General features: G+C 37.7%; 1 protein-coding gene across 1 annotated transcript; it reads right to left on the bottom strand.

The window, feature by feature from the left end:
* Positions 1 to 1667: 1667 nt before the first annotated feature.
* LOC121375233 (ATP-dependent RNA helicase DDX24-like) lies at positions 1668 to 21267 on the bottom strand. Its single transcript, XM_041502555.1, has 16 exons — positions 20943 to 21267; positions 18164 to 18277; positions 16853 to 17001; positions 16279 to 16623; positions 15265 to 15453; positions 9470 to 9580; positions 8859 to 8983; positions 8423 to 8553; positions 7909 to 8027; positions 6771 to 6948; positions 6349 to 6452; positions 5566 to 5683; positions 4962 to 5058; positions 3640 to 3720; positions 2392 to 2552; positions 1668 to 1821 (listed from the first exon to the last, which is right to left on the bottom strand). The coding sequence occupies exons 1-16, from the start codon at positions 21133 to 21135 to the stop codon at positions 1679 to 1681; spliced, it is 2358 nt and encodes a 785-aa protein (XP_041358489.1). The 5' UTR covers positions 21136 to 21267; the 3' UTR covers positions 1668 to 1678.
* Positions 21268 to 23234: the final 1967 nt, after the last annotated feature.

The raw sequence follows: 23234 nt of genomic DNA, 5'->3' as shown, positions 1-23234 counted from the left end.
TTGTTCAGATTGGGTGACTGAGTTTGGTTTTTTATTTATTTATTTAATTTTTTGTTTGTTTTTTGCATGATGGAATTCAGGCAAAAATGGATGTTAAAGGGTTCATTTATTTGACCGTGACTGATGACATCAGATGTTAATTTTTTATTTATTTTTTAATTCTATAGTTTCAGTTACTATCAATTAAATGGCCGTCAAAGACCACTTATGGTGAATTTTAATGCTAAAGTCAGACTGCCAACTGTTACAACGAAGTTGGCCAACTCGACGGTCGCATTGCAATTTTCCCCCAACTCCCAACGGGTTATACGATGAGAATCGAGTTGTAAAAGTGTTCAGACTAGCAACTAGTCGGTCGTAGAAGTGGTGACAGCAGAAAGTTGGCTAACTTTCTGATGGCAGTTGGTAGTTTGAACCTAGCATTATGCAGCATTAAATAACTTATAGCATCTGATATGAACATAACAGGAAGAAATACTTGGGTACAATTGTGACCAAAGTACAGGTATTTGGAATTCAGAAAGTTACTATGAATGTAACATCAATCATGGAATTATCCAAAGAGATGAACTTCCTGCTATACAAACCACTGTTTTAAATAATAACTTTCATTTGGTATTTAGGATAAAAAGTAAATGGCTCTTAAAATAAAATAAACTTTTAAAATAGATGTGTTTGTATTTTGGAGGGAATATAAAATATTTTATAGACGTACTGTTAAATGGGCACTTTTTGACGAAAACATCCTTTTGTTGCAACATGTTTCATAACTACATACATTTTGTTCAGTGGCACTTGTTGGCAACAAGATCATGAGCTCTTACGATTATTTCAGTTTTAGGAACGTTGACATAACATGTTATTTACTTCACTAATTTTGAATGGTCAGTACCTGGTATAATACACACATCTGCTGGTAATTTCCAAATATAATCCTCCATTACACTTTAGGCAAAACACTCAAATTATGCGTCGAAATTACCTCCCAAGAAATTGCACAACACTTTCAGTTTGGATATAATCCTAGAGAAAATTTGCAAATTCAATAGCACCAAAAGCATCCCGTCTTCTACCGACCCCGGTCAGGCTGCCTGTGCTCACTTGCATCTGCCAATGCGGGTGGTCCCACCTGCCCCACCCCTTTCCTGTCCTGAACGAAGGAGCCGGAGAGAGCCCATAACAACTTGTTCCTAAGTGCACATTAAACACTGACCTGACCTAAAGATAATCAAAATGCACGTTTCAGAACTGGCTGTATGTTTGTTTTATAAGTATGGACCGATTTAAAATCTGAAAAATATCTATTTCTACTGCAACAATTTTGTAACTAAAACAATCTGCTAGGATGTTACAAAATAACGTTTTAACCAGCGTATAGACTGCAGTAATATTTTTATGGTTTACTTCGAGTTTTGTGACAACAGTCTTAAATATTGTTATATGTCTTTATATCTCTGTAAATCATTTCTATGGATGGGTAAAATGGACAATTTATGCTCTTCTACATATTAACTTTTTACATGATAAAACTCTGATTCAAAACTTAAATAAATTTTAAAAAGCATTAAGTTAAATTCTGTAAACTCTAATCTTTTGAGGATGGACTTTCAAACTTTTTTAGTGGCAGAGGTTCTGACCCTCCTTAAAAATTAACAAGCACAAAACACTTCTTACTAATTTATTTCTGCTTTTTACTTTTGAATTTCTTTGTTTTTGTTTTAACATTTTTTTTATTTATCAGCTTTTGTTTAGCTGCAATTTGTCTCATCATGTTCTGCTGGCTTGGCAAGTCTTTCTTCACCTTTGTAATAGCATCAGCCTCTGAAAAACAAAACAAAACCCAATCAATTATATATCACTGGCAAATGAAATATTAGTCCTTTTTTTTAACCTTTTTGTTTTGTTCAACGACACCACTTGAGCTCATTGACCGATTAATTATTGGCTGTTGGATGTTAAATACTGCTACATTTTCTATTAGTAACAAGGGATTTTTTATATGCATCATCCCTAAGACAGGGTTGCACATATCACAGCCTTTTATATATCATTTATAGTGCACTGGATGGAACGAGAAATAGCCCAATGAGCAAAAAAAAAAAGACACAAAAAACACACATCTTAATCTTTGACAATTTTGACCCGTGATCTTCAGAGGAAAGTTGCTACATTCTTCTGTTTTAAGCAAAAGATTGTGGGCTATGGTTTAGATGGGGGAAAAATCCAGAGAATGGATCCACCGAGGTGGTTCGATCCTATGATCAAAGTACCTCAGGCAAAGGCTCTATCAGCTGAGCTAGATCCCTCCTCCTACATACATATTATAGGGAGATTTAAAACATTTTTTTTTAACAAAATTGGTCTTGGTTGAAAGGACACGTCATTTCTCACCTTTTGACGTGGGCAGGACCAGCATGCCCATGCGAGTGGGGTATTTTCCGGAGAAGGTTCTGGGTACGAGCGACTGTTTGAGCAGCATGGACAGCTCCGACCGCATCTGCTTCAACTGCTGCTGGTGCTGCTTCTGTTCCTGTGTGTCGCCCATGTCCAGGCTGGCCAGAGTTAAGAAACAAATCAAATAAAATCTGTTCTGTTTAATGACACCACTAGAGCACCTGTTATATTTAATGACACCACTAGAGCACCTGTTTTGTTTAATGACACCAATAGAGCACCTGTTTTGTTTAATGACACCACTAGAGCACACTCAGTCTGATATATTAAAGTGACAGACCCTAGTTTTCAAACCCTACAACATATTTTTCACTATTAAATCGGTTTTTGATAAGTTAAAGTAGAAGTACTATACATTATATTATTTAGAATAAAAAACTTTGTACACTTGAAGTGGTTCTGGTCATACAGGTTTTTGCAAAACCCCAAATTGCATTATTCTTAATTCTAAAAATGCACGTTCATCTGAGAAATAATTGTTATCGAGACAAGCCCCAGTTATTATTAGACGACATTTCCATGTTTAAACATCACAGACTTTAGTTTCTCTCTGTTATTACCGTATCCAAATGTGTGTGGCAGGTTTGTAGATTAACTAAACTTAGAGTCCATTTTCACTGGCTGAAACTAAGATCTGCGCCTTTAATCATCGACTATTGGATGTTGAGCATTCTGTAATTTCTGACATGCAGACAAACGATACACACAACATTTATACCATCAGCTGCAATGAATCTTTTATGTGCACTTTCCCACAAAGGACAGCACATACCACAGCCTTTGACATAACAGAACAATTTGGAATATTCATGACATTACAAACACATTGATAGCTGGAACTTCAAACATATTTAAAGTTTTAACTATCTGTCTGAATATACCAGAATAAATAGATTTTGAAATAAACAGGGAACACTTTTTCAGCCGTATATATTTTAGACCCAAACTTTTTTTTATTTGTGGTTCTCACATTATGGCTATTTTTAAAAATCAAGTTCGTGTATTTTTGCATACTTTAATGAACACTGAAACTATTTAATGAGTTTTTATTGGATGTAATGGGAGTTTTTTTTCCTCTTATTTTTATTTCACTACTAAATATTTTGCTGACGGAACAAGAGACAACAGACTTGTGTTGTGACTGACAAGTTTCCTCTCAGTTTACATTACTGTTGTCAAGGATACAGTTGACTTTCATCTAGTGCCAGGTCCATTTCTTCAGCAGCTTTCTGAAACCATTCATTATGAAGCTTTTTCTTTTTAAACCTGAAATGAGACAATCAACTGATTTTCTAAAATACACATAATGTCTCTTGTCCATGACTAAAGTTGACCATTCAAGATGAGTTCACAAAAAAACCCATACATTATGCGAGCATTACTGCAATGAAAGAAAGAAAGAAATGTTTTATTTAAAGACGCACTCGACACATTTTATTTATGGTTATATGGTTAAGGACCACACAGATATTGAGAGAGGAAACCCACTGTCGCCACTTCATGGGCTACCCTTTTCGATTACCAGCAAGGAATCTTTTATATGCACCATCCCATAGACAGGATAGCACATACCACAACCTTTGATATACCAGTTGTGGTGCACTGGCTGGAGCGAGAAATAGCCCAATGGCATTACTGCAATGAAGGTATAACATTATGGAGCCATTAACATAATGAAGGCATAGCAGTGAAAAGTTAAAGATTGTTTTCTTCAAGGACACCACTACAGCACATTGAATGTCAACGAGTAATTAATCACTGGCTGTTGGTAATCAAACATTTAGTCATTCGGATATGTAGACATTAGAGGAAACCGGCTGTATTTTTCCATTAGCACCAGTAAATGCACTTTTCCAGACAGACAGACATTCAGTGATAGTGTTTTCCCTAGCTTCAATAGTCTAGCACCATTTTGCCTCAATCAGTGGCATGCTGCACTGAGATTAAACAAGCCTTTTTCGGTAATTAATGCTAAAATTTCCTTTATAAAACACCCCAAAAAGTATTATTAATGAATGAAGTATGCCTTTTATATATTTTGCCATTCATTTATTAAAGCAAACATATAAATTACATTAATGTTTATTTCAATTAATTTTTGTGTATTTTTAATGAAAAACAAGTGCCCCGAAAATGGTGAAAATGCCCCCAAAGTGTTTGGTCTACAATGCCTTGCTTAATCTCTAGGGAAATCACTAATGGCCTTTGATTACCAGGTGTGGTGCACTAGTTGAGATGGGAAAATACACAGTCATTAACACAATGAAAAGCATAACACTATGCAGGCATTAATATAATGAAAGCATAATACCATAAGGGCATAAAATTTAAACAAACTTATTCATATTTATGAACTATTGTGTATTTATAACAAACTAAAAATATTATCATTGGATTTATGTAAATGGCATGAACCAAGCACTTAAAATACTCAATGAAAACTATTCAGATTACGGTCATAATGAGGGTCGCAATTGTAAGCTATCATTTAAAGTGAGAGTGTTTACCTGAGCTCCTGAATATCAATCTTTCTAGCTATGGCTACACGAGCGGTTAGAGCCGGTATGTACTGCATCTCAACTGGAAACACAGAAATGTCCTCACCTAAAATTATTAATATTTATTCAATATATAAAAATTAATTTTTCACTAAAACTCCAAGAAATCTAGATTGAGGAAATCTATTACTTAGCAAAAGCAGAAAACCTTTATTGGTGTTTTAATACATAAGATATGACATATCATCGATATTTGATATTGCTGATTGCTTAGTTAATTCTCCATCAATAATATCTAGGTATGTGGAGTTTATGTGTTTCAGTTTAGTTTTTTGTCTATAATAAGATGTTATTCAGCTATTTAATCTTTAGCATAATAAATACAAGGGTATCTACTTGGATTAATATTCTGGCACCATCAGCTAAAAACAATACAATTATATACCTATTTATTATTTCACATTTTAAATTATTTTTATAACCATGTCTTAATAATAACAAATTAGCAATTTATTGCACATTCAAAATAGGAAAAAGAAACAATGAAAAACAATCATGTGGAACAAAACTACACTAAGACAAAAAAAAAAGATGCCATAAAAAGGGAACTAACTCTTGTTAAGATTGGCTATTATTTTCCTGTAGTTCCTGACATCTTCCTGACCAACCAGCATGACACTGAGGCCTTCCCTGGAGGCCCGTGCAGTCCGCCCACTGCGATGAACGTAATTCTGAATATCAAATAAATAATATTACACTCTGTACATGAATTTTCATTAACGAAATCAATGAAGGGAAAGCAATTCTATGACAACTCACATCTCAAGTTAATACTTAAAAAAATGTATCAATTTAAACTTACACAAAATGAGAGTAAAGTTTATATCAGTACAAGCGATCTAGAACTGTTCTCAATTTCTAGCATTTGCTTCCAGATTAAAATATGAGAAGCAAAGACTGCTTCCCATTTCAAAAAATTAATTTTTGAGACAATAATGTGCCAACGCTTTAGACATACATCATCTATTAGTATTTTTCCTAGTTTGTTTTAGCATGATGCAATACCATACCTTAATAGCCTAGTGCCATCTTCCCATAATTAGCGTCATGCTGCCCTGAGATTAAACAAGCCTTTTTTAATAATTAATTCTAAAATTACCTTTATAAAACACCCAGAAAATGTATTAATTAATAAAATATGCCTGTTAGGTATTTTGCCATTCACTGTTTCCATTAATTACATTTATTTTTCAAAGCTTTTATTTCAATTAATGTGTTGTCTTTAATGAAAAGAAAAATTACCCTCAAAATGGTAAAAATGCCCCAACAGTGTTTAGGAAAAAAGCTATTTATGTCATGGAGTATTTACAGATCTAAATAAAGCTAATACCCTAACCTCGATTGTCGGTGGGACCTGGTAGTGAACCACATGATCCACATTAGGGATGTCCAAACCACGGGCAGCCACATCAGACGCCAGTAACAAACTCATCTTGTTTCCTGATGAAGAGAATTTAAAAACAAATGCAAAGATAAAACCCAATCAAAGTATGGTTCCATTGAGAAGATTTGATCCTTTGACCGAAGCATCTCAGGCAAGCACTCTGCCAATTGCAGAGTTCCCTATTTTTACCTGCACAGGATAAATTAACAACCTACCTGTTGTTTTCTATTTATCCTGCAGCATTAGCCATTCAAACCTCTGCATGATAAAGCTGATATCATAAGACAGTAACCAGTTACTCCTTATACCTTTTTAGGCAATATTTTCTTGGATCATTTAGTATGTCAAATATCATGTGAGCCTATCTTAAATACCTGTAAATTTGTCCAGGTTTTTCAGGCGCTGTCTCTGATGCATGTCAGCATGTAGAGGCAGTGGGTGACACCCGAGTAGAGTAAAGATGGAGACGAGACGGCGAATACAGTCTTTACTGTTGGCAAACACAAGTGTTCTGCCGGGATGCTGCTTCAGAAAGTAGTATAGGTAGATGTCCTGAAAAACATTCAAATAGTACACACTTTGTGGTAACAATTACGATAATTGATTCATTTTATTTCACTTTACAAGAAATGTAAGCACAATTTAGTATATTTGGTAAGGAATTTGAACTAACAGTTTAGCTTTGTGGGCTGAAAATGAAAGTCTGTGGTATGTGCTGCCATATCTGTGTTTATGGGGAAAGTAATTATAAACAATGTGGGAGAATATTGTTAAATAAATATTTATTTATATATATATTATTATTATTATTATTATTAATTTATTTTATTCCTTTCTGTTCCTAATTAGCAAATTACAAAGACAGTACCAGGTGTCAGCTGGCCCCAAGAAAAGGTCTTTTGGGTCTAGCTGGAGAAGACCATATATTAATGTGCCCTCATAATTGTTTTTATTACATACCTATTCAATCTTACTATAGTGATAAAGACATTTTCAAACCGTGTGATAAATTTATCTTGTATTACATATATGTGCGATCTGGACCAGAACTTGTAAATGGGGAATTCCCTTTTTATTTTTACTGGAGTTGGCACCATTTTGTTACTGACGTCATGTATGATTTACAAATCACGTCACATCATATTTGAAACATTACACAAGATTGCCGCAGAGTATATTTCTTAACGTTAAGTAAATCCATGAAACGAGGATTGATCATAGATTTAAGAAAGTGTATTTATGACGTTAAATTAAAAAGTGATTTATAAAAAGTAAAAGAAGGTATGTAATAAATACAGAACCTCACATATGTTGTTTTCGCTTCCTATTTATTGCATTTGTTTATTTTGCACAAGAACATACCACTCGATCACTACGCAGTCTCATGGTATATTTATTCTTGTGCAAAATAAACTTGTGCAATAAATAGGAAGTGAAAACAACATATTTGAGGTTCTGTATATGTATTGCACCCCCGTTATATTAAGCTAGGTTTGGCCCAAATGTAACTACCTTCTCATTTGTGGTGCAGTTGATTCTAGCTTCAGTCAGGGTTTCTGCCGTTCCAGTTTTTCTTGTCACATCTATCACTTTTGGCCGTTCTTTGATGCCGATTCTTGTCATAAGTCTTTCTGCATATTATAGCAAGCTTAAATACTTAGATGCTTGATAATAAAGGATTATGGGATTCTGATGTATATTTGTGAATGAATGACACTTACATAACTAAAATTATCTATTTCATGTCACAAATTCTATTGTAGGTCTAATATCATATATTAATAAAAGTGTGATGCATAACAAAAAAACCCACTGATTTTCAAATATAATTTTTTACTGCTATAAGTAAGGTTGAAAAAGATACCATCCATTTCCGAATATTACACAATTAAAATATACATATTATTCTAATAAAAAAATTAATATTTTTAAAACTTAACTATATCTCATTTTAAATAATTTGGTTACAGTGTTATTCTAGTTTATTTTGAAAAACATTAATATTATTTAACAAATTTATTGTTACCTAGTTTTAGTTTAACATCCATCTTTTCTTTCGTCTTCTTCTTGCCAAGATGTCGCTGGGGTCCGCTGTGTAGCATGGTTAACGTTGCCGAGAATACAAACGTCTGTCGCTTGGACTTGTTTTTAGAATTCCTAAACACAAAGATTCCTTGTAAATGCGATTTTAACTAGTGTAATCATCAGCTATTAGGTACTAAATATGTAGTAACCGTGTTAAGAGCCTTGTCATGTATTTATGATATAGGTGGTATAAGTCAGGCCAATGTATAAAAAAAAAAAAAAAAGTGACAGAAATCAGTAGAATAAAAAATCCTTGCTGATCACCAACAAACATTGCCATAACAAGACCTCTGTTTAAGAATGTTGTAAGTGAAATGATAATCGGTGAAATATTAAAATATTAAACCAGACACACTGAGCACTCGATAAATACGTACTCTTTAGAGTTAACGAGCTGCAAGATCCCTGTGAGTTCCTCAAAATGTCCTTTCTCAACCATCCGATCTGCCTCGTCAATGACCAGCTGGTGGACTCCTTCAATTTTAGACAGGTGAGGTTCCCGCTACAATAAACGATTATCATTAATATCAAGGTCATATATATATATATATATATATATATATATATATCATAGTCCACTACATGGTAAATAGGTAATAGTGTTTATCTTAGTACAAATGTATTTACTTTATGATTGAACAAACATAAATCATGCTTGGATAAGAAAATCTAAAGACATTCAGTTTGTTTAATAATACCACTATTTTGATCAATTAATTATCGGATACTAAATGTAAAAAAAACCTGTCATTTTGACAGTCTTCAGAAAAAGCCCTCAGAATTTTTCCATAAGCAGCAATAAATCCCTCAGGAAACTGGAACTGTGTAAAAACCAGACATTTTCATGGTCTTAACAAAAGCCTTTGTCTCGGTGAAAAAACCTGTAAACTTGATTCCCTGAATATCAGACATTTTATATGGTCCTATGAGTGTCTAATACTATTGTCAAAGCAAATTATTAGATATAATGAAGAAACTGATGTGTAACCTCCTGAATAAGTTCCCACAGACGTCCAGGTGTCGCAATCACTATTTCGGGACAGCGTCGAAGTATTCTTTGTTGTTTTTCTGTAGACATTCCACCAACTACTGTCGCAATCTACAACAAATAAGAAGAAAAATAACTATTTGTGCCAATCTGATAATTTTTATATTAACTCAGCTAATTGCAAGAATGATTGTTTCATCCATATATTGCTCGCACAAATCTAATTTTGTCTTAACTTTTTCTTTCACACAAAATTTAAATAATGGGTTACACAAAAAGGAAATGGGTTATCTGAATTTATTTTTGTATAATTTTAAAAAATTTCAATTTTAAAAGGCCTGAAGGATTAAACCAACAAAGACAGTTTGAACTATCTAAGGATCTCACCTGAGTGTCTGTGTATTTAGCTGTAAGCCACCAAAACCAGTTTGAACTATCCAAGGATCTCACCTGAATGTCGTTTATTTAGCTGTAAGCCACCAAAAACCAGTTTGAACTATCCAAGGATCTCACCTGAATGTCTGTGTATTTAGCTGTAAGCCACCAAAAACCAGTTTGAACTATCCAAGGATCTCACCTGAATGTCTGTGTATTTAGCTGTAAGCCACCAAAACCAGTTTGAACTATCCCAGGATCTCACCTGAATGTCATTTATTTAGCTGTTAGCCACCAAAACCAGTTTGAACTATCCCAGGATCTCACCTGAATGTCGTTTATTTAGCTGTAAGCCACCAAAACCAGTTTGAACTATCCCAGGATCTCACCTGAATGTCTGTGTATTTAGCTGTAAGCCACCAAAACCAGTTTGAACTATCCCAGGATCTCACCTGAATGTCTGTGTATTTAGCTGTTAGCCACCAAAACCAGTTTGAACTATCCCAGGATCTCACCTGAATGTCTGTGTATTTAGCTGTTAGCCACCAAAACCAGTTTGAACTATCCCAGGATCTCACCTGAATGTCGTGTATTTAGCTGTAAGCCACCAAAACCAGTTTGAACTATCCAAGGATCTCACCTGAATGTCTGTGTATTTAGCTGTAAGCCACCAAAACCAGTTTGAACTATCCAAGGATCTCACCTGAATGTCGTTTATTTAGCTGTAAGCCACCAAAAACCAGTTTGAACTATCCAAGGATCTCACCTGAATGTCTGTGTATTTAGCTGTAAGCCACCAAAAACCAGTTTGAACTATCCAAGGATCTCACCTGAATGTCTGTGTATTTAGCTGTAAGCCACCAAAACCAGTTTGAACTATCCCAGGATCTCACCTGAATGTCTGTGTATTTAGCTGTTAGCCACCAAAACCAGTTTGAACTATCCCAGGATCTCACCTGAATGTCTGTGTATAAGCCACCAAAACCAGTTTGAACTAAGGATCTCACCTGAATGTCTGTGTATTTAGCTGTTAGCCACCAAAACCAGTTTGAACTATCCCAGGATCTCACCTGAATGTCGTGTATTTAGCTGTAAGCCACCAAAACCAGTTTGAACTATCCAAGGATCTCACCTGAATGTCTGTGTATTTAGCTGTAAGCCACCAAAAACCAGTTTGAACTATCCCAGGATCTCACCTGAATGTCGTTTATTTAGCTGTAAGCCACCAAAAACCAGTTTGAACTATCCCAGGATCTCACCTGAATGTCTGTGTATTTAGCTGTAAGCCACCAAAACCAGTTTGAACTATCCCAGGATCTCACCTGAATGTCTGTTTATTTAGCTGTAAGCCACCAAAAACCAGTTTGAACTATCCAAGGATCTCACCTGAATGTCTGTGTATTTAGCTGTAAGCCACCAAAACCAGTTTGAACTATCCCAGGATCTCACCTGAATGTCTGTGTATTTAGCTGTTAGCCACCAAAACCAGTTTGAACTATCCCAGGATCTCACCTGAATGTCTGTGAATGTCTGTGTATTTAGCTGTTAGCCACCAAAACCAGTTTGAACTATCCCAGGATCTCACCTGAATGTCGTGTATTTAGCTGTAAGCCACCAAAACCAGTTTGAACTATCCAAGGATCTCACCTGAATGTCTGTGTATTTAGCTGTAAGCCACCAAAACCAGTTTGAACTATCCCAGGATCTCACCTGAATGTCGTTTATTTAGCTGTAAGCCACCAAAAACCAGTTTGAACTATCCAAGGATCTCACCTGAATGTCTGTGTATTTAGCTGTAAGCCACCAAAAACCAGTTTGAACTATCCAAGGATCTCACCTGAATGTCTGTGTATTTAGCTGTAAGCCACCAAAACCAGTTTGAACTATCCCAGGATCTCACCTGAATGTCGTTTATTTAGCTGTAAGCCACCAAAAACCAGTTTGAACTATCCAAGGATCTCACCTGAATGTCTGTGTATTTAGCTGTAAGCCACCAAAACCAGTTTGAACTATCCCAGGATCTCACCTGAATGTCTGTGTATTTAGCTGTTAGCCACCAAAACCAGTTTGAACTATCCCAGGATCTCACCTGAATGTCTGTGTATTTAGCTGTTAGCCACCAAAACCAGTTTGAACTATCCCAGGATCTCACCTGAATGTCGTGTATTTAGCTGTAAGCCACCAAAACCAGTTTGAACTATCCAAGGATCTCACCTGAATGTCGTTTATTTAGCTGTAAGCCACCAAAAACCAGTTTGAACTATCCAAGGATCTCACCTGAATGTCTGTGTATTTAGCTGTAAGCCACCAAAACCAGTTTGAACTATCCAAGGATCTCACCTGAATGTCGTTTATTTAGCTGTAAGCCACCAAAACCAGTTTGAACTATCTAAGGATCTCACCTGAATGTCGTTTATTTAGCTGTAAGCCACCAAAAACCAGTTTGAACTATCCAAGGATCTCACCTGAATGTCTGTGTATTTAGCTGTAAGCCACCAAAACCAGTTTGAACTATCCCAGGATCTCACCTGAATGTCGTTTATTTAGCTGTAAGCCACCAAAAACCAGTTTGAACTATCCAAGGATCTCACCTGAATGTCGTTTATTTAGCTGTAAGCCACCAAAAACCAGTTTGAACTATCCCAGGATCTCACCTGAATGTCGTTTATTTAGCTGTAAGCCACCAAAAACCAGTTTGAACTATCCAAGGATCTCACCTGAATGTCTGTGTATTTAGCTGTAAGCCACCAAAACCAGTTTGAACTATCCCAGGATCTCACCTGAATGTCGTTTATTTAGCTGTAAGCCACCAAAACCAGTTTGAACTATCCCAGGATCTCACCTGAATGTCGTTTATTTAGCTGTAAGCCACCAAAAAACCAGTTTGAACTATCCAAGGATCTCACCTGAATGTCTGTGTATTTAGCTGTAAGCCACCAAAACCAGTTTGAACTATCCAAGGATCTCACCTGAATGTCTGTGTATTTAGCTGTAAGCCACCAAAACCAGTTTGAACTATCCCAGGATCTCACCTGAATGTCTGTGTATTTAGCTGTAAGCCACCAAAACCAGTTTGAACTATCCCAGGATCTCACCTGAATGTCGTTTATTTAGCTGTAAGCCACCAAAACCAGTTTGAACTATCCAAGGATCTCACCTGAATGTCGTTTATTTAGCTGTAAGCCACCAAAAACCAGTTTGAACTATCCCAGGATCTCACCTGAATGTCGTTTATTTAGCTGTAAGCCACCAAAAACCAGTTTGAACTATCCAAGGATCTCACCTGAATGTCTGTGTATTTAGCTGTAAGCCACCAAAACCAGTTTGAACTATCCAAGGATCTCACCTGAATGTCGTTTATTTAGCTGTAAGCCACCAAAACCAGTTTGAACTATCCCAGGATCTCACCTGAATGTCGTTTATTTAGCTGTAAGCCACCAAAACCAGTTTGAACTATCCAAGGATCTCACCTGAATGTCTGTGTATTTAGCTGTAAGCCACCAAAACCAGTTTGAACTATCCCAGGATCTCACCTGAATGTCGTTTATTTAGCTGTAAGCCACCAAAAACCAGTTTGAACTATCCCAGGATCTCACCTGAATGTCGTTTATTTAGCTGTAAGCCACCAAAAACCAGTTTGAACTATCCAAGGATCTCACCTGAATGTCTGTGTATTTAGCTGTAAGCCACCAAAAACCAGTTTGAACTATCCAAGGATCTCACCTGAATGTCTGTGTATTTAGCTGTAAGCCACCAAAACCAGTTTGAACTATCCCAGGATCTCACCTGAATGTCTGTGTATTTAGCTGTAAGCCACCAAAACCAGTTTGAACTATCCAAGGATCTCACCTGAATTTAGTTTATTTAGCTGTAAGCCACCAAAAACCAGTTTGAACTATCCAAGTATCTCACCTGAATGTCTGTGTATTTAGCTGTAAGCCACCAAAACCAGTTTGAACTATCCAAGGATCTCACCTGAATGTCGTGTATTTAGCTGTAAGCCACCAAAACCAGTTTCAACTATCCAAGGATCTCACCTGAATGTCTGTGTATTTAGCTGTAAGCCACCAAAACCAGTTTGAACTATCCCAGGATCTCACCTGAATGTCGTTTATTTAGCTGTAAGCCACCAAAACCAGTTTGAACTATCCCAGGATCTCACCTGAATGTCGTTTATTTAGCTGTAAGCCACCAAAAACCAGTTTGAACTATCCAAGGATCTCACCTGAATGTCTGTGTATTTAGCTGTAAGCCACCAAAACCAGTTTGAACTATCCAAGGATCTCACCTGAATGTCGTTTATTTAGCTGTAAGCCACCAAAAACCAGTTTGAACTATCCAAGGATCTCACCTGAATGTCGTTTATTTAGCTGTAAGCCACCAAAACCAGTTTGAACTATCCAAGGATCTCACCTGAATGTCTGTGTATTTAGCTGTAAGCCACCAAAACCAGTTTGAACTATCCCAGGATCTCACCTGAATGTCGTTTATTTAGCTGTAAGCCACCAAAACCAGTTTGAACTATCCAAGGATCTCACCTGAATGTCTGTGTATTTAGCTGTAAGCCACCAAAACCAGTTTGAACTATCCCAGGATCTCACCTGAATGTCGTTTATTTAGCTGTAAGCCACCAAAACCAGTTTGAACTATCTAAGGATCTCACCTGAATGTCGTTTATTTAGCTGTAAGCCACCAAAAACCAGTTTGAACTATCCAAGGATCTCACCTGAATGTCGTTTATTTAGCTGTAAGCCACCAAAAACCAGTTTGAACTATCCAAGGATCTCACCTGAATGTCTGTGTATTTAGCTGTAAGCCACCAAAACCAGTTTGAACTATCCCAGGATCTCACCTGAATGTCTGTGTATTTAGCTGTAAGCCACCAAAACCAGTTTGAACTATCCAAGGATCTCACCTGAATGTCTGTGTATTTAGCTGTAAGCCACCAAAAACCAGTTTGAACTATCCCAGGATCTCACCTGAATGTCGTTTATTTAGCTGTAAGCCACCAAAAACCAGTTTGAACTATCCAAGGATCTCACCTGAATGTCGTTTATTTAGCTGTAAGCCACCAAAAACCAGTTTGAACTATCCAAGGATCTCACCTGAATGTCGTTTATTTAGCTGTAAGCCACCAAAAACCAGTTTGAACTATCCAAGGATCTCACCTGAATGTCGTTTATTTAGCTGTAAGCCACCAAAAACCAGTTTGAACTATCTAAGGATCTCACCTGAATGTCGTTTATTTAGCTGTAAGCCACCAAAAACCAGTTTGAACTATCCCAGGATCTCACCTGAATGTCGTTTATTTAGCTGTAAGCCACCAAAAACCAGTTTGAACTATCCCAGGATCTCACCTGAATGTCGTTTATTTAGCTGTAAGCCACCAAAAACCAGTTTGAACTATCTAAGGATCTCACCTGAATGTCTGTGTATTTAGCTGCAGCCATCAGATGGTTCTTAACTTGAATGGCCAGTTCTCGGGTTGGCTCTAGTATCAAGGCCAGTAACGGTTTTGAAGTCTCAGCTTTTTCTGTGGGTTCTTCTATTTCCATGTCATCCACAAAATCTACGTCGTTCATTACTCTGGTACATCCAAGTTGATCGTCCTGTATCAAACACAGAACACATTTCTGTAATATGTCTCTGGTAACTTCAGGTCAAAAATTATGACTAAACCATTAAGTGTAAAACTTTATAAAGTAAAACTGAAGCAGAGAACATAAATTATTATTTATCATAATATACAAATAGTAACATAAGATTTGAGGAAGGAAAAAAAAAGTTTAAAATATATAACAGTAACTACTGAAATTCTGCTATTATGAAACTAATTTCAAACACTCCAAAAAGAATGTATAGTAAAACTAAACATTACCAACATTTCTTATTAACTAGACATAAAATCAGTATTTGATATAAATCAAAGATACATTTCGGCTTCAGAGTTATAGTGGACAACTATTTGAAATATGGTCCTAACAAAATTAATATTAATTTGCTTAATGGAATAGTCTACCAACATGTTGACAACAGACAGCAACATGTTGATAGCAGATATACCAACATGATGACAGCACAAACCAACATAACAGCACAAATGAGCAACATAATGATACCACACATACCAACATGTTGACTGTAGACACACCAACATTACATGTTAATGGCAAACATATCAACATGTTGACTGTAGACACACCAACATTACATGTTAACAACAGACATATCAAAATGCTGACAGCAAATATACCAACATGTCAGCAGCAGTCATAGTATTATACATGCATGTTGACAGAACATAGCAAAACATTGACAGAAGACATGTTAACATATATAACATCAAAGCACCATGTTAACAGTAGGCAGAACACAGAGATATGTCCGAGTATGATTAGGCCTGAATTAGACAGTACTTAGTAATTGTAAAATACCTCAATCTCAATGGTTTCGTCCTCTTCTGGAGGGTTGTCAAACAGTTCACTGTCATCACTTTCATCAGCGACTGTTTTACTTGGAATCGGTATGTTGTCAAGATCAATAACCGTGTTACCTGCCTCACTTTCACTGTTCAAAGATTCTTCATCTGACCCACTGTCACCTTGAACTTCTAAACCCGAGTCAGACCCAGTGTCATCAGAGTCATTTTTAAAAATCTGATCCTGTGCAGAGTTGTCTTCCCTTTCACAATCTACAGACAGTTCAGAGTTTTGTTTTTCTTTGAAAGTCAGAATATGATTAAGAATAGGAATACCAAACGCAAGAGTTTTTCCACTGCCCTGAAATTAAAAAAAAAAATCTGAATAAAAATTCTTATTTTAATTTGTAAATATAGAGTAAGCTCCCCTCACAGAACCCATATATAAAATACAAAATTAGTTAACATGTTTTAATCTAGATTTGCCTCTGCTTTGAAAGACAAAATATAGGTATACAACAAAACACTTATTACAAATACATTCAAAATTTAAGAGATAGTAAAGTAAGATTATGTTTGATATCACTAACCGTTTCAGCAGCTCCAATGATATCAAGATGATCACGGATTGCCGATGGAAGTGCAAAAGCTTGAATAGTAGTTGGAGCTGTAAAACCTTGATCTCTAAGAGCCTTCAAAACTGGAACTGGTACAAAAAGTTTTTTCCAGGCTGACATATCTAAAAACAACAACAAAATCACTATATTTAATAAAATATGATATCTGACAAATATCAAGAAGATAAATGTATAGATGAGAAACTTATTGATTAATACAACAGAAACATAATATCCAAAGTGTTTATTAGTAATGGCAGACAGCAATGATTATCATCTACAGCACCGTATCAAAAGTGTTCGCGAAAATGACGTCAGTAACACGGAAGCACTTTTCTACCTTCCGCAAAATGCGTGTTTTTCCCAAGTTACGTAAAACCAAGCCTTTTGATACAATCCCTATTTATATATTTTTTATGTAGCTACACTGGTGACGTCATGAATTAGTCGTCTGCTCCCTTGATCTTGAAGCAGATGGTGTCTTGCAAAAATGGGTAGCAAATCCACAGATCTCACTACCGAGAAAAAACAACTGATTGTTGACTTAAAATCGCATGGCCACAGAAACTCAGAAATTGTCAAATTATTGACGGTGCCCGAGTCTACCATTCGATCAGGGTGGAAAAAATATTGTATAAGCGGAAGTGTTGAGAATGCCAAAAGAACTGGTCGACCACGAAAGATCACAATTACAGGAGAATTATGTTTACTTCGGAGTGTCAAAAAAAAGGTTCTTAGAGATATAACTGCTGATTTTAATCAAGGTAGGAGAGTGAAAGTTCATCCTGTGACAATTCAAAGAATTTTACCCAAAAATAAGATAGTGAGGTATGGTTATTAATTCTACTAGCCGAATTTTGTTTTTAAAATTTACATACTGACCTGTTTTTACGTCGGCCATTTTGGATTATCGCAAAAACTTTTGATACGGCGCTGTAGTTTAGGCCTACAGCCATGATGAACTTTCAAGGCTTTTTTCTTAATAAGTAAGACTATAAAAATCAAGCAAGAGCTGTATAACAGGTCATAAACAAGTGGAACATCTGATGGCAATGTGTAAGCATAAAAATTATTACAGTAAAAAAAACATTTCAAAATCTTGATTAGCAATATTTCTAATTAACTAAAATTGATTAGCAACCACTGTGTAATGTGGCGATCTCTGAAACTTGTGTAGCAATCTCTGAAACTTGTGTAGCGATATTGAACAAAATATTCCCTGTAGAACATACATATCTAGCCACAAGCACAATTTTCCCATGTCTACAAAACGGAAGAACAAACCTGATAATACTTTAGCAGGCGATACAGTTTCTACTGCAGGTGTATCTGTCTCCAGTTTAGCTTCATCTTTGTCTGTGATATTCCATTTTCCTTTCTTCGATTTTTTTCTATGTTCTAAAACCAAAAATTATACAATGGAACAAAATACAACCAAACAAAACATACAACATGTACTCTAAAAATCTAAATCATCCCTACAGAATGTGGTTGTAAAATAAAATTTAAAAGGTGCTTACGTTATAACCTGTAGTACGGTATATACATAACAATCAGCACCATCTTCAAATCTGCCGTTAACATTTAATATGGGGGTGGGATATCAGGGCTAGCTCTGGCACTCGCCAAATTCACCAACTGCCAATTTTAACAACAATTGGAGAATTTTATTTTAATTTGACGCAATAATTTCAAGTATTTATTGATATTTTATTACAGTTTAGTAGATAATTTGGCGAAATTATCGGCTGACCCAGAGTTTGCCCTGGGATGCTACACACATGTAGCTCAGTGGTAGAATGCTTAACTGAGGTGCAATGGGTCATGAGATTGATCACATCTGATAGTCTGGTTTCCCCCACACACATCTCAGTCAGTGCTCTGTGACCAATACACGAAAAGCCAAAGTATGTAGACCCCTACTATCCTTGCCATGAGAAAAGTGCATATATACTCTTCAAAAGAAGAAATGCAAAACCACATTGTCGTAACATTTGGAGAATTGATTTAATTATTGAATGGTGAGTCCGATAATTACCAAATGTTGCAGGATTGTTCACAATTCACTCTAGTCCATTGTGAGTAAGTGATAGGACACACCACCAAGGTCAAGGTCATCTGGAGTCAATACCGGGTGTGGCCTCCGCGTGTGTTGACAACTGCCTGGCACCGCCTGCCCATTGAAGCAACCAGAGTACGGATGACGTCCCGGGGGATGGTGGCCCACTCGGCCTGCAAGGCTGCTGCCAGCTCGGGCAGGGTCTGGGGTTGTGGTTGTCGCTGTCGGTCCAACTCGTCCCATAGATGCTCAATTGGGTTCAAATCCGGTGATGTCGATGGCCAAGGAAGGACATTAATGTTGTTGTTCTGTAGGAAAGCCGTTGTGAGACGTGCTGTGTGAGGCCTGGCGTTGTCATGTTGGAACACTGCGTTGGCGTTGGCCATAATTGGAACGATGTGTGGCCGGAGGATCTGGTCAATGTAGCCCTGTGCATTCAGGTTGCCCTGCACGTGGACCAGGTCAGTTCTGCCAGTGTGTGAGATGGCTGCCCACACCATGACACTACCCCCGCCGAATCTGTCCACTTCCTGCACGCAGTTTGCCGCATAACGTTCACCACGACGCCTATACACGCGACATCTTCCATCATGACGTCGGAGCAGAAATCGGGACTCGTCACTGAACCACACCTGTCTCCATCGCAGTTGAGGCCATTGTCGATGAATCTGGCACCACTGCAGTCAGAGTCGACGGTGTTGTGGTGTTAAGATGACACCTCGAACTGGACGACTGGCACGAATTCCTACCTCACGTAGGCGGTTCCGTACGGTCTGGTCGAATATCCTGCGCAAACCTGGTATTGCTGCGGCTGTGGAGGTGGCAGTAGTCAATCGTTCCCGAAGGTGGCGTACCCGGATGTAGCGGTCCTGCCCGGGGGTAGTGACCCGTGGTCGACCGGATCTAGGGAGGTCACGTGTTGATCCATGTTGCTGGTAACGGTCCCACAGTCTGGAGATGGTGCTTGGGGACACATAGAATGCCCTGGCAACGGCCGTTCTGGATTCGCCTGCGTCTAGTCGGCCGATGGCATTGTTTCTCTGCGGTTCACTAAGACGTGGCATGTCCTGGATTGTCAACTGTCGGCCAGATACAGAGGCCAGGCAAGCGAACACCCTGCACTTTTATACTGTCGGTGTTCATGTTGCACGTGCAGACAACGCACGTGCAGTGGTGACATGGTTTGCACGTGGCTGCGTTTTTGCGAATATTCACATTTTGGAACTTTATTGTACAGTAGCTGCGTTTTATCGAATGTAACCGTGGGAATGTGTTTGGGACATGCAATGACCTTATATTCACAAAGCATGAACCGGTAGGAAACATAAAATTGGAGTTATAACCCATTTGTACCCTTTTGCGTTTCTTTTTTTGAAGAGTATATCAATCTCTTAATGCTGTTTGGAAGATGTATCCTGTAATATGGTAGTAGGCTTCCTCTCTGTCCCTTTCTCTCGACCAAGTGATGATCACCATATATACACGTAGTTTAAAATGTACAGAGCTGTCACTGATTTCATAACTTCACAATCAACAAACCATTCTTAACATTGATTATCAGTGCAGCTGCTGGGTTTATATCCATAAATGTATGAGATGGGGGTGGGGGGCAACTGTCCTCTAGTGCTGGAATAAATCCTCAAATTCAGGCCAAAACGATAGAGATATTCGGGCAAAATGTGCTAACCTGAGACCTTTTTACAATGTATTTCCATCATTCTACCCACAAAATTAGTTGTAATCTTTTGGAAAATGTGCAGTGATTCATTTGTAACCCTATATCGCTGTTTGGGAGTAATGCTTATATAAATAAACATTGTTATCCAGATTTGTGCCTTTGTTTTTTTAATTCGGGCAATAACTAGCCCCCCACCCCCACCTACAAAAATGGGAGCATGTACACCTATGTTTATATCCTTGTACACACTTCAACTCAGAGTGCATAGCTATATGTAGGCAAGAAAATAAATAAAAATGAAAATTTATAAAGGTATAAATAGTTACCAGCAGATGCATCTGAGTTCTTCCTTTTTCTGTTCTTCTTATTGCTCTCAGATGTGCTGGTGTCTACTGCATCACAGTCCGTGTTCAAGTCAATAATGTTATTCATGGGAACAATCTTTCCAGCTTTCTTAAGCCAAGTAGTTGACATGCTGTCACCAGTCTGTTTGGCTCCTTTTGAAATGTTGGAGTGCATCTTCTGTTTATTAGCTGTGACACTTTTATCACTACATGCTGCATTGTCAGATGTACGAGTCTGGGTTTTCTCTTTCAACTTCCGCTTTTTTTCTTCTTCTTCTTCTTCTTTTTTGGTTGTTCTGAATCTTCATGATTCTTTAAAATCAAATAAAATGTTGTATGTTAAGCAATTTAAGGACTCAATGTAACAGCAGGCCCTAATCTAGAATTGAAAAATATCCCGGTTTACTGGTGTATGATGTATCTGAAGAATGTCAACATTAGACTATGACATGTATTTAATCTCTTCACAACAGAAACTAGCATAAGTATTAACATTTGTTGGTTGATTTTGATAATAAATTGAACACGGTAAAACATTACAGTGCGCATGTGCATAAACTATTTCCCATTAATAGGCTAGTTCAAGTTACTCAAAGATACAATCTGACACGAAAGTAAAAACACTGTCTGACATACGGCGACAAGGTGCTAAGTGAGCTATGACAATAAACAGGTCGGGGTCTTGACGTCTGTTGTGTGATTTTGTTTTTTGAAACTGGATTAGGTCCAGAATATTATGGTGACTTCGACTTCTCACTACTGCTAATAACGTGGCGACTTGAGCTGACTTTCGGCGAAAAAAACAACACTAACTTTGTCGTCAAGATTAGGGCCTGTGTAACAGTTATTTGTGCATTATCTATTTCCAATAAATTATTATGGTTTCATTTGAAGGAATTTACAATTTAAGATGATAGCTACTATTGTTCAAATGAGAATGTTTTTGGTACAGATTTCTAGGATACTGTGCCAAAGACTGTGGTTTCAAAACCTATGTATCCCTGCAAAGCAAATTCAATGATATATATGCTAGAACGGTTGGAAGTCTTTCCAATAGTTAATATTTAAGTTCTAGTAACATTCCTTTCAATATTAATCATGAATGGACAAACTTAACAAACTCTTTCTGCGAGTTCACTACATAATGGGATGAACTGTTATTTTTGGAGATGCAAATTGACTACACAGATTGAGGCTAGTATATATACTCTTCAAAAGAAGGAACGCAAAACCACATTGTCGTAACATTTGGAGAATTGATTTCATTATTGAATGGTGAGTCCGATAATTACCAAATGTTGCAGGATTGTTCACAATTCACTCTAGTCCATTGTGAGTAAGTGATACGACACACCACCAAGGTCAAGGTCATCTGGAGTCAATACCGGGTGTGGCCTCCGCGTGTGTTGACAACTGCCTGGCACCGCCTGCCCATTGAAGCAACCAGAGTACGGATGACGTCCCGGGGGATGGTGGCCCACTCAGCCTGCAAGGCTGCTGCCAGCTCGGGCAGGGTCTGGGGCTGTGGTTGTCGCTGTCGGAGGCGTCGGTCCAACTCGTCCCATAGATGCTCAATTGTCTCCATCGCAGTTGAGGCCATTGTCGATGAATCTGGCACCACTGCAGTCGGAGTCGACGGTGTTGTGGTGTTAAGATGACACCTCAAACTGGACGTCTGGCACGAATTCCTACCTCACATAGGCGGTTCCGTACGGTCTGGTCGGATATCCTGCACAAACCTGGTATTGCTGCGGCTGTGGAGGTGGCAGTAGTCAATCGTTCCCGAAGGTGGCGTACCCGGATGTAGCGGTCCTGCCCGGGGGTAGTGACCCGTGGTCGACCGGATCTAGGGAGGTCACGTGTTGATCCATGTTGCTGGTAACGGTCCCACAGTCTGGAGATGGTGCTTGGGGACACATGGAATGCCCTGGCAACGGCCGTTCTGGATTCGCCTGCGTCTAGTCGGCCGATGGCATTGTTTCTCTGCGGTTCACTGAGACGTGGGATGTCCTGGATTGTCAACTGTCGGCCAGATACAGAGGCCAGGCAAGCGAACACCCTACACTTTTATACTGTCGGTGTTCATGTTGCACGTGCAGACAACGCACGTGCAGTGGTGACATGGTTTGCACGTGGCTGCGTTTTTACGAATATTCACATTTTGGAACTTTATTGTACAGTAGCTGCGTTTTATCGAATGTAACCGTGGGAATGTGTTTGGGACATGCAATGACTTTATATTCACAAAGCATGAACCGGTAGGAAACATAAAAT

The sequence above is a fragment of the Gigantopelta aegis genome, chromosome 6 (genome assembly GCF_016097555.1).
Source record: "Gigantopelta aegis isolate Gae_Host chromosome 6, Gae_host_genome, whole genome shotgun sequence".
Taxonomy (NCBI): Eukaryota; Metazoa; Mollusca; class Gastropoda; order Neomphalida; family Peltospiridae; genus Gigantopelta; species Gigantopelta aegis.
The sequence above is the reverse complement of the archived record's forward strand: the minus strand, read 5'-3'. Positions and strand labels throughout refer to the sequence as shown.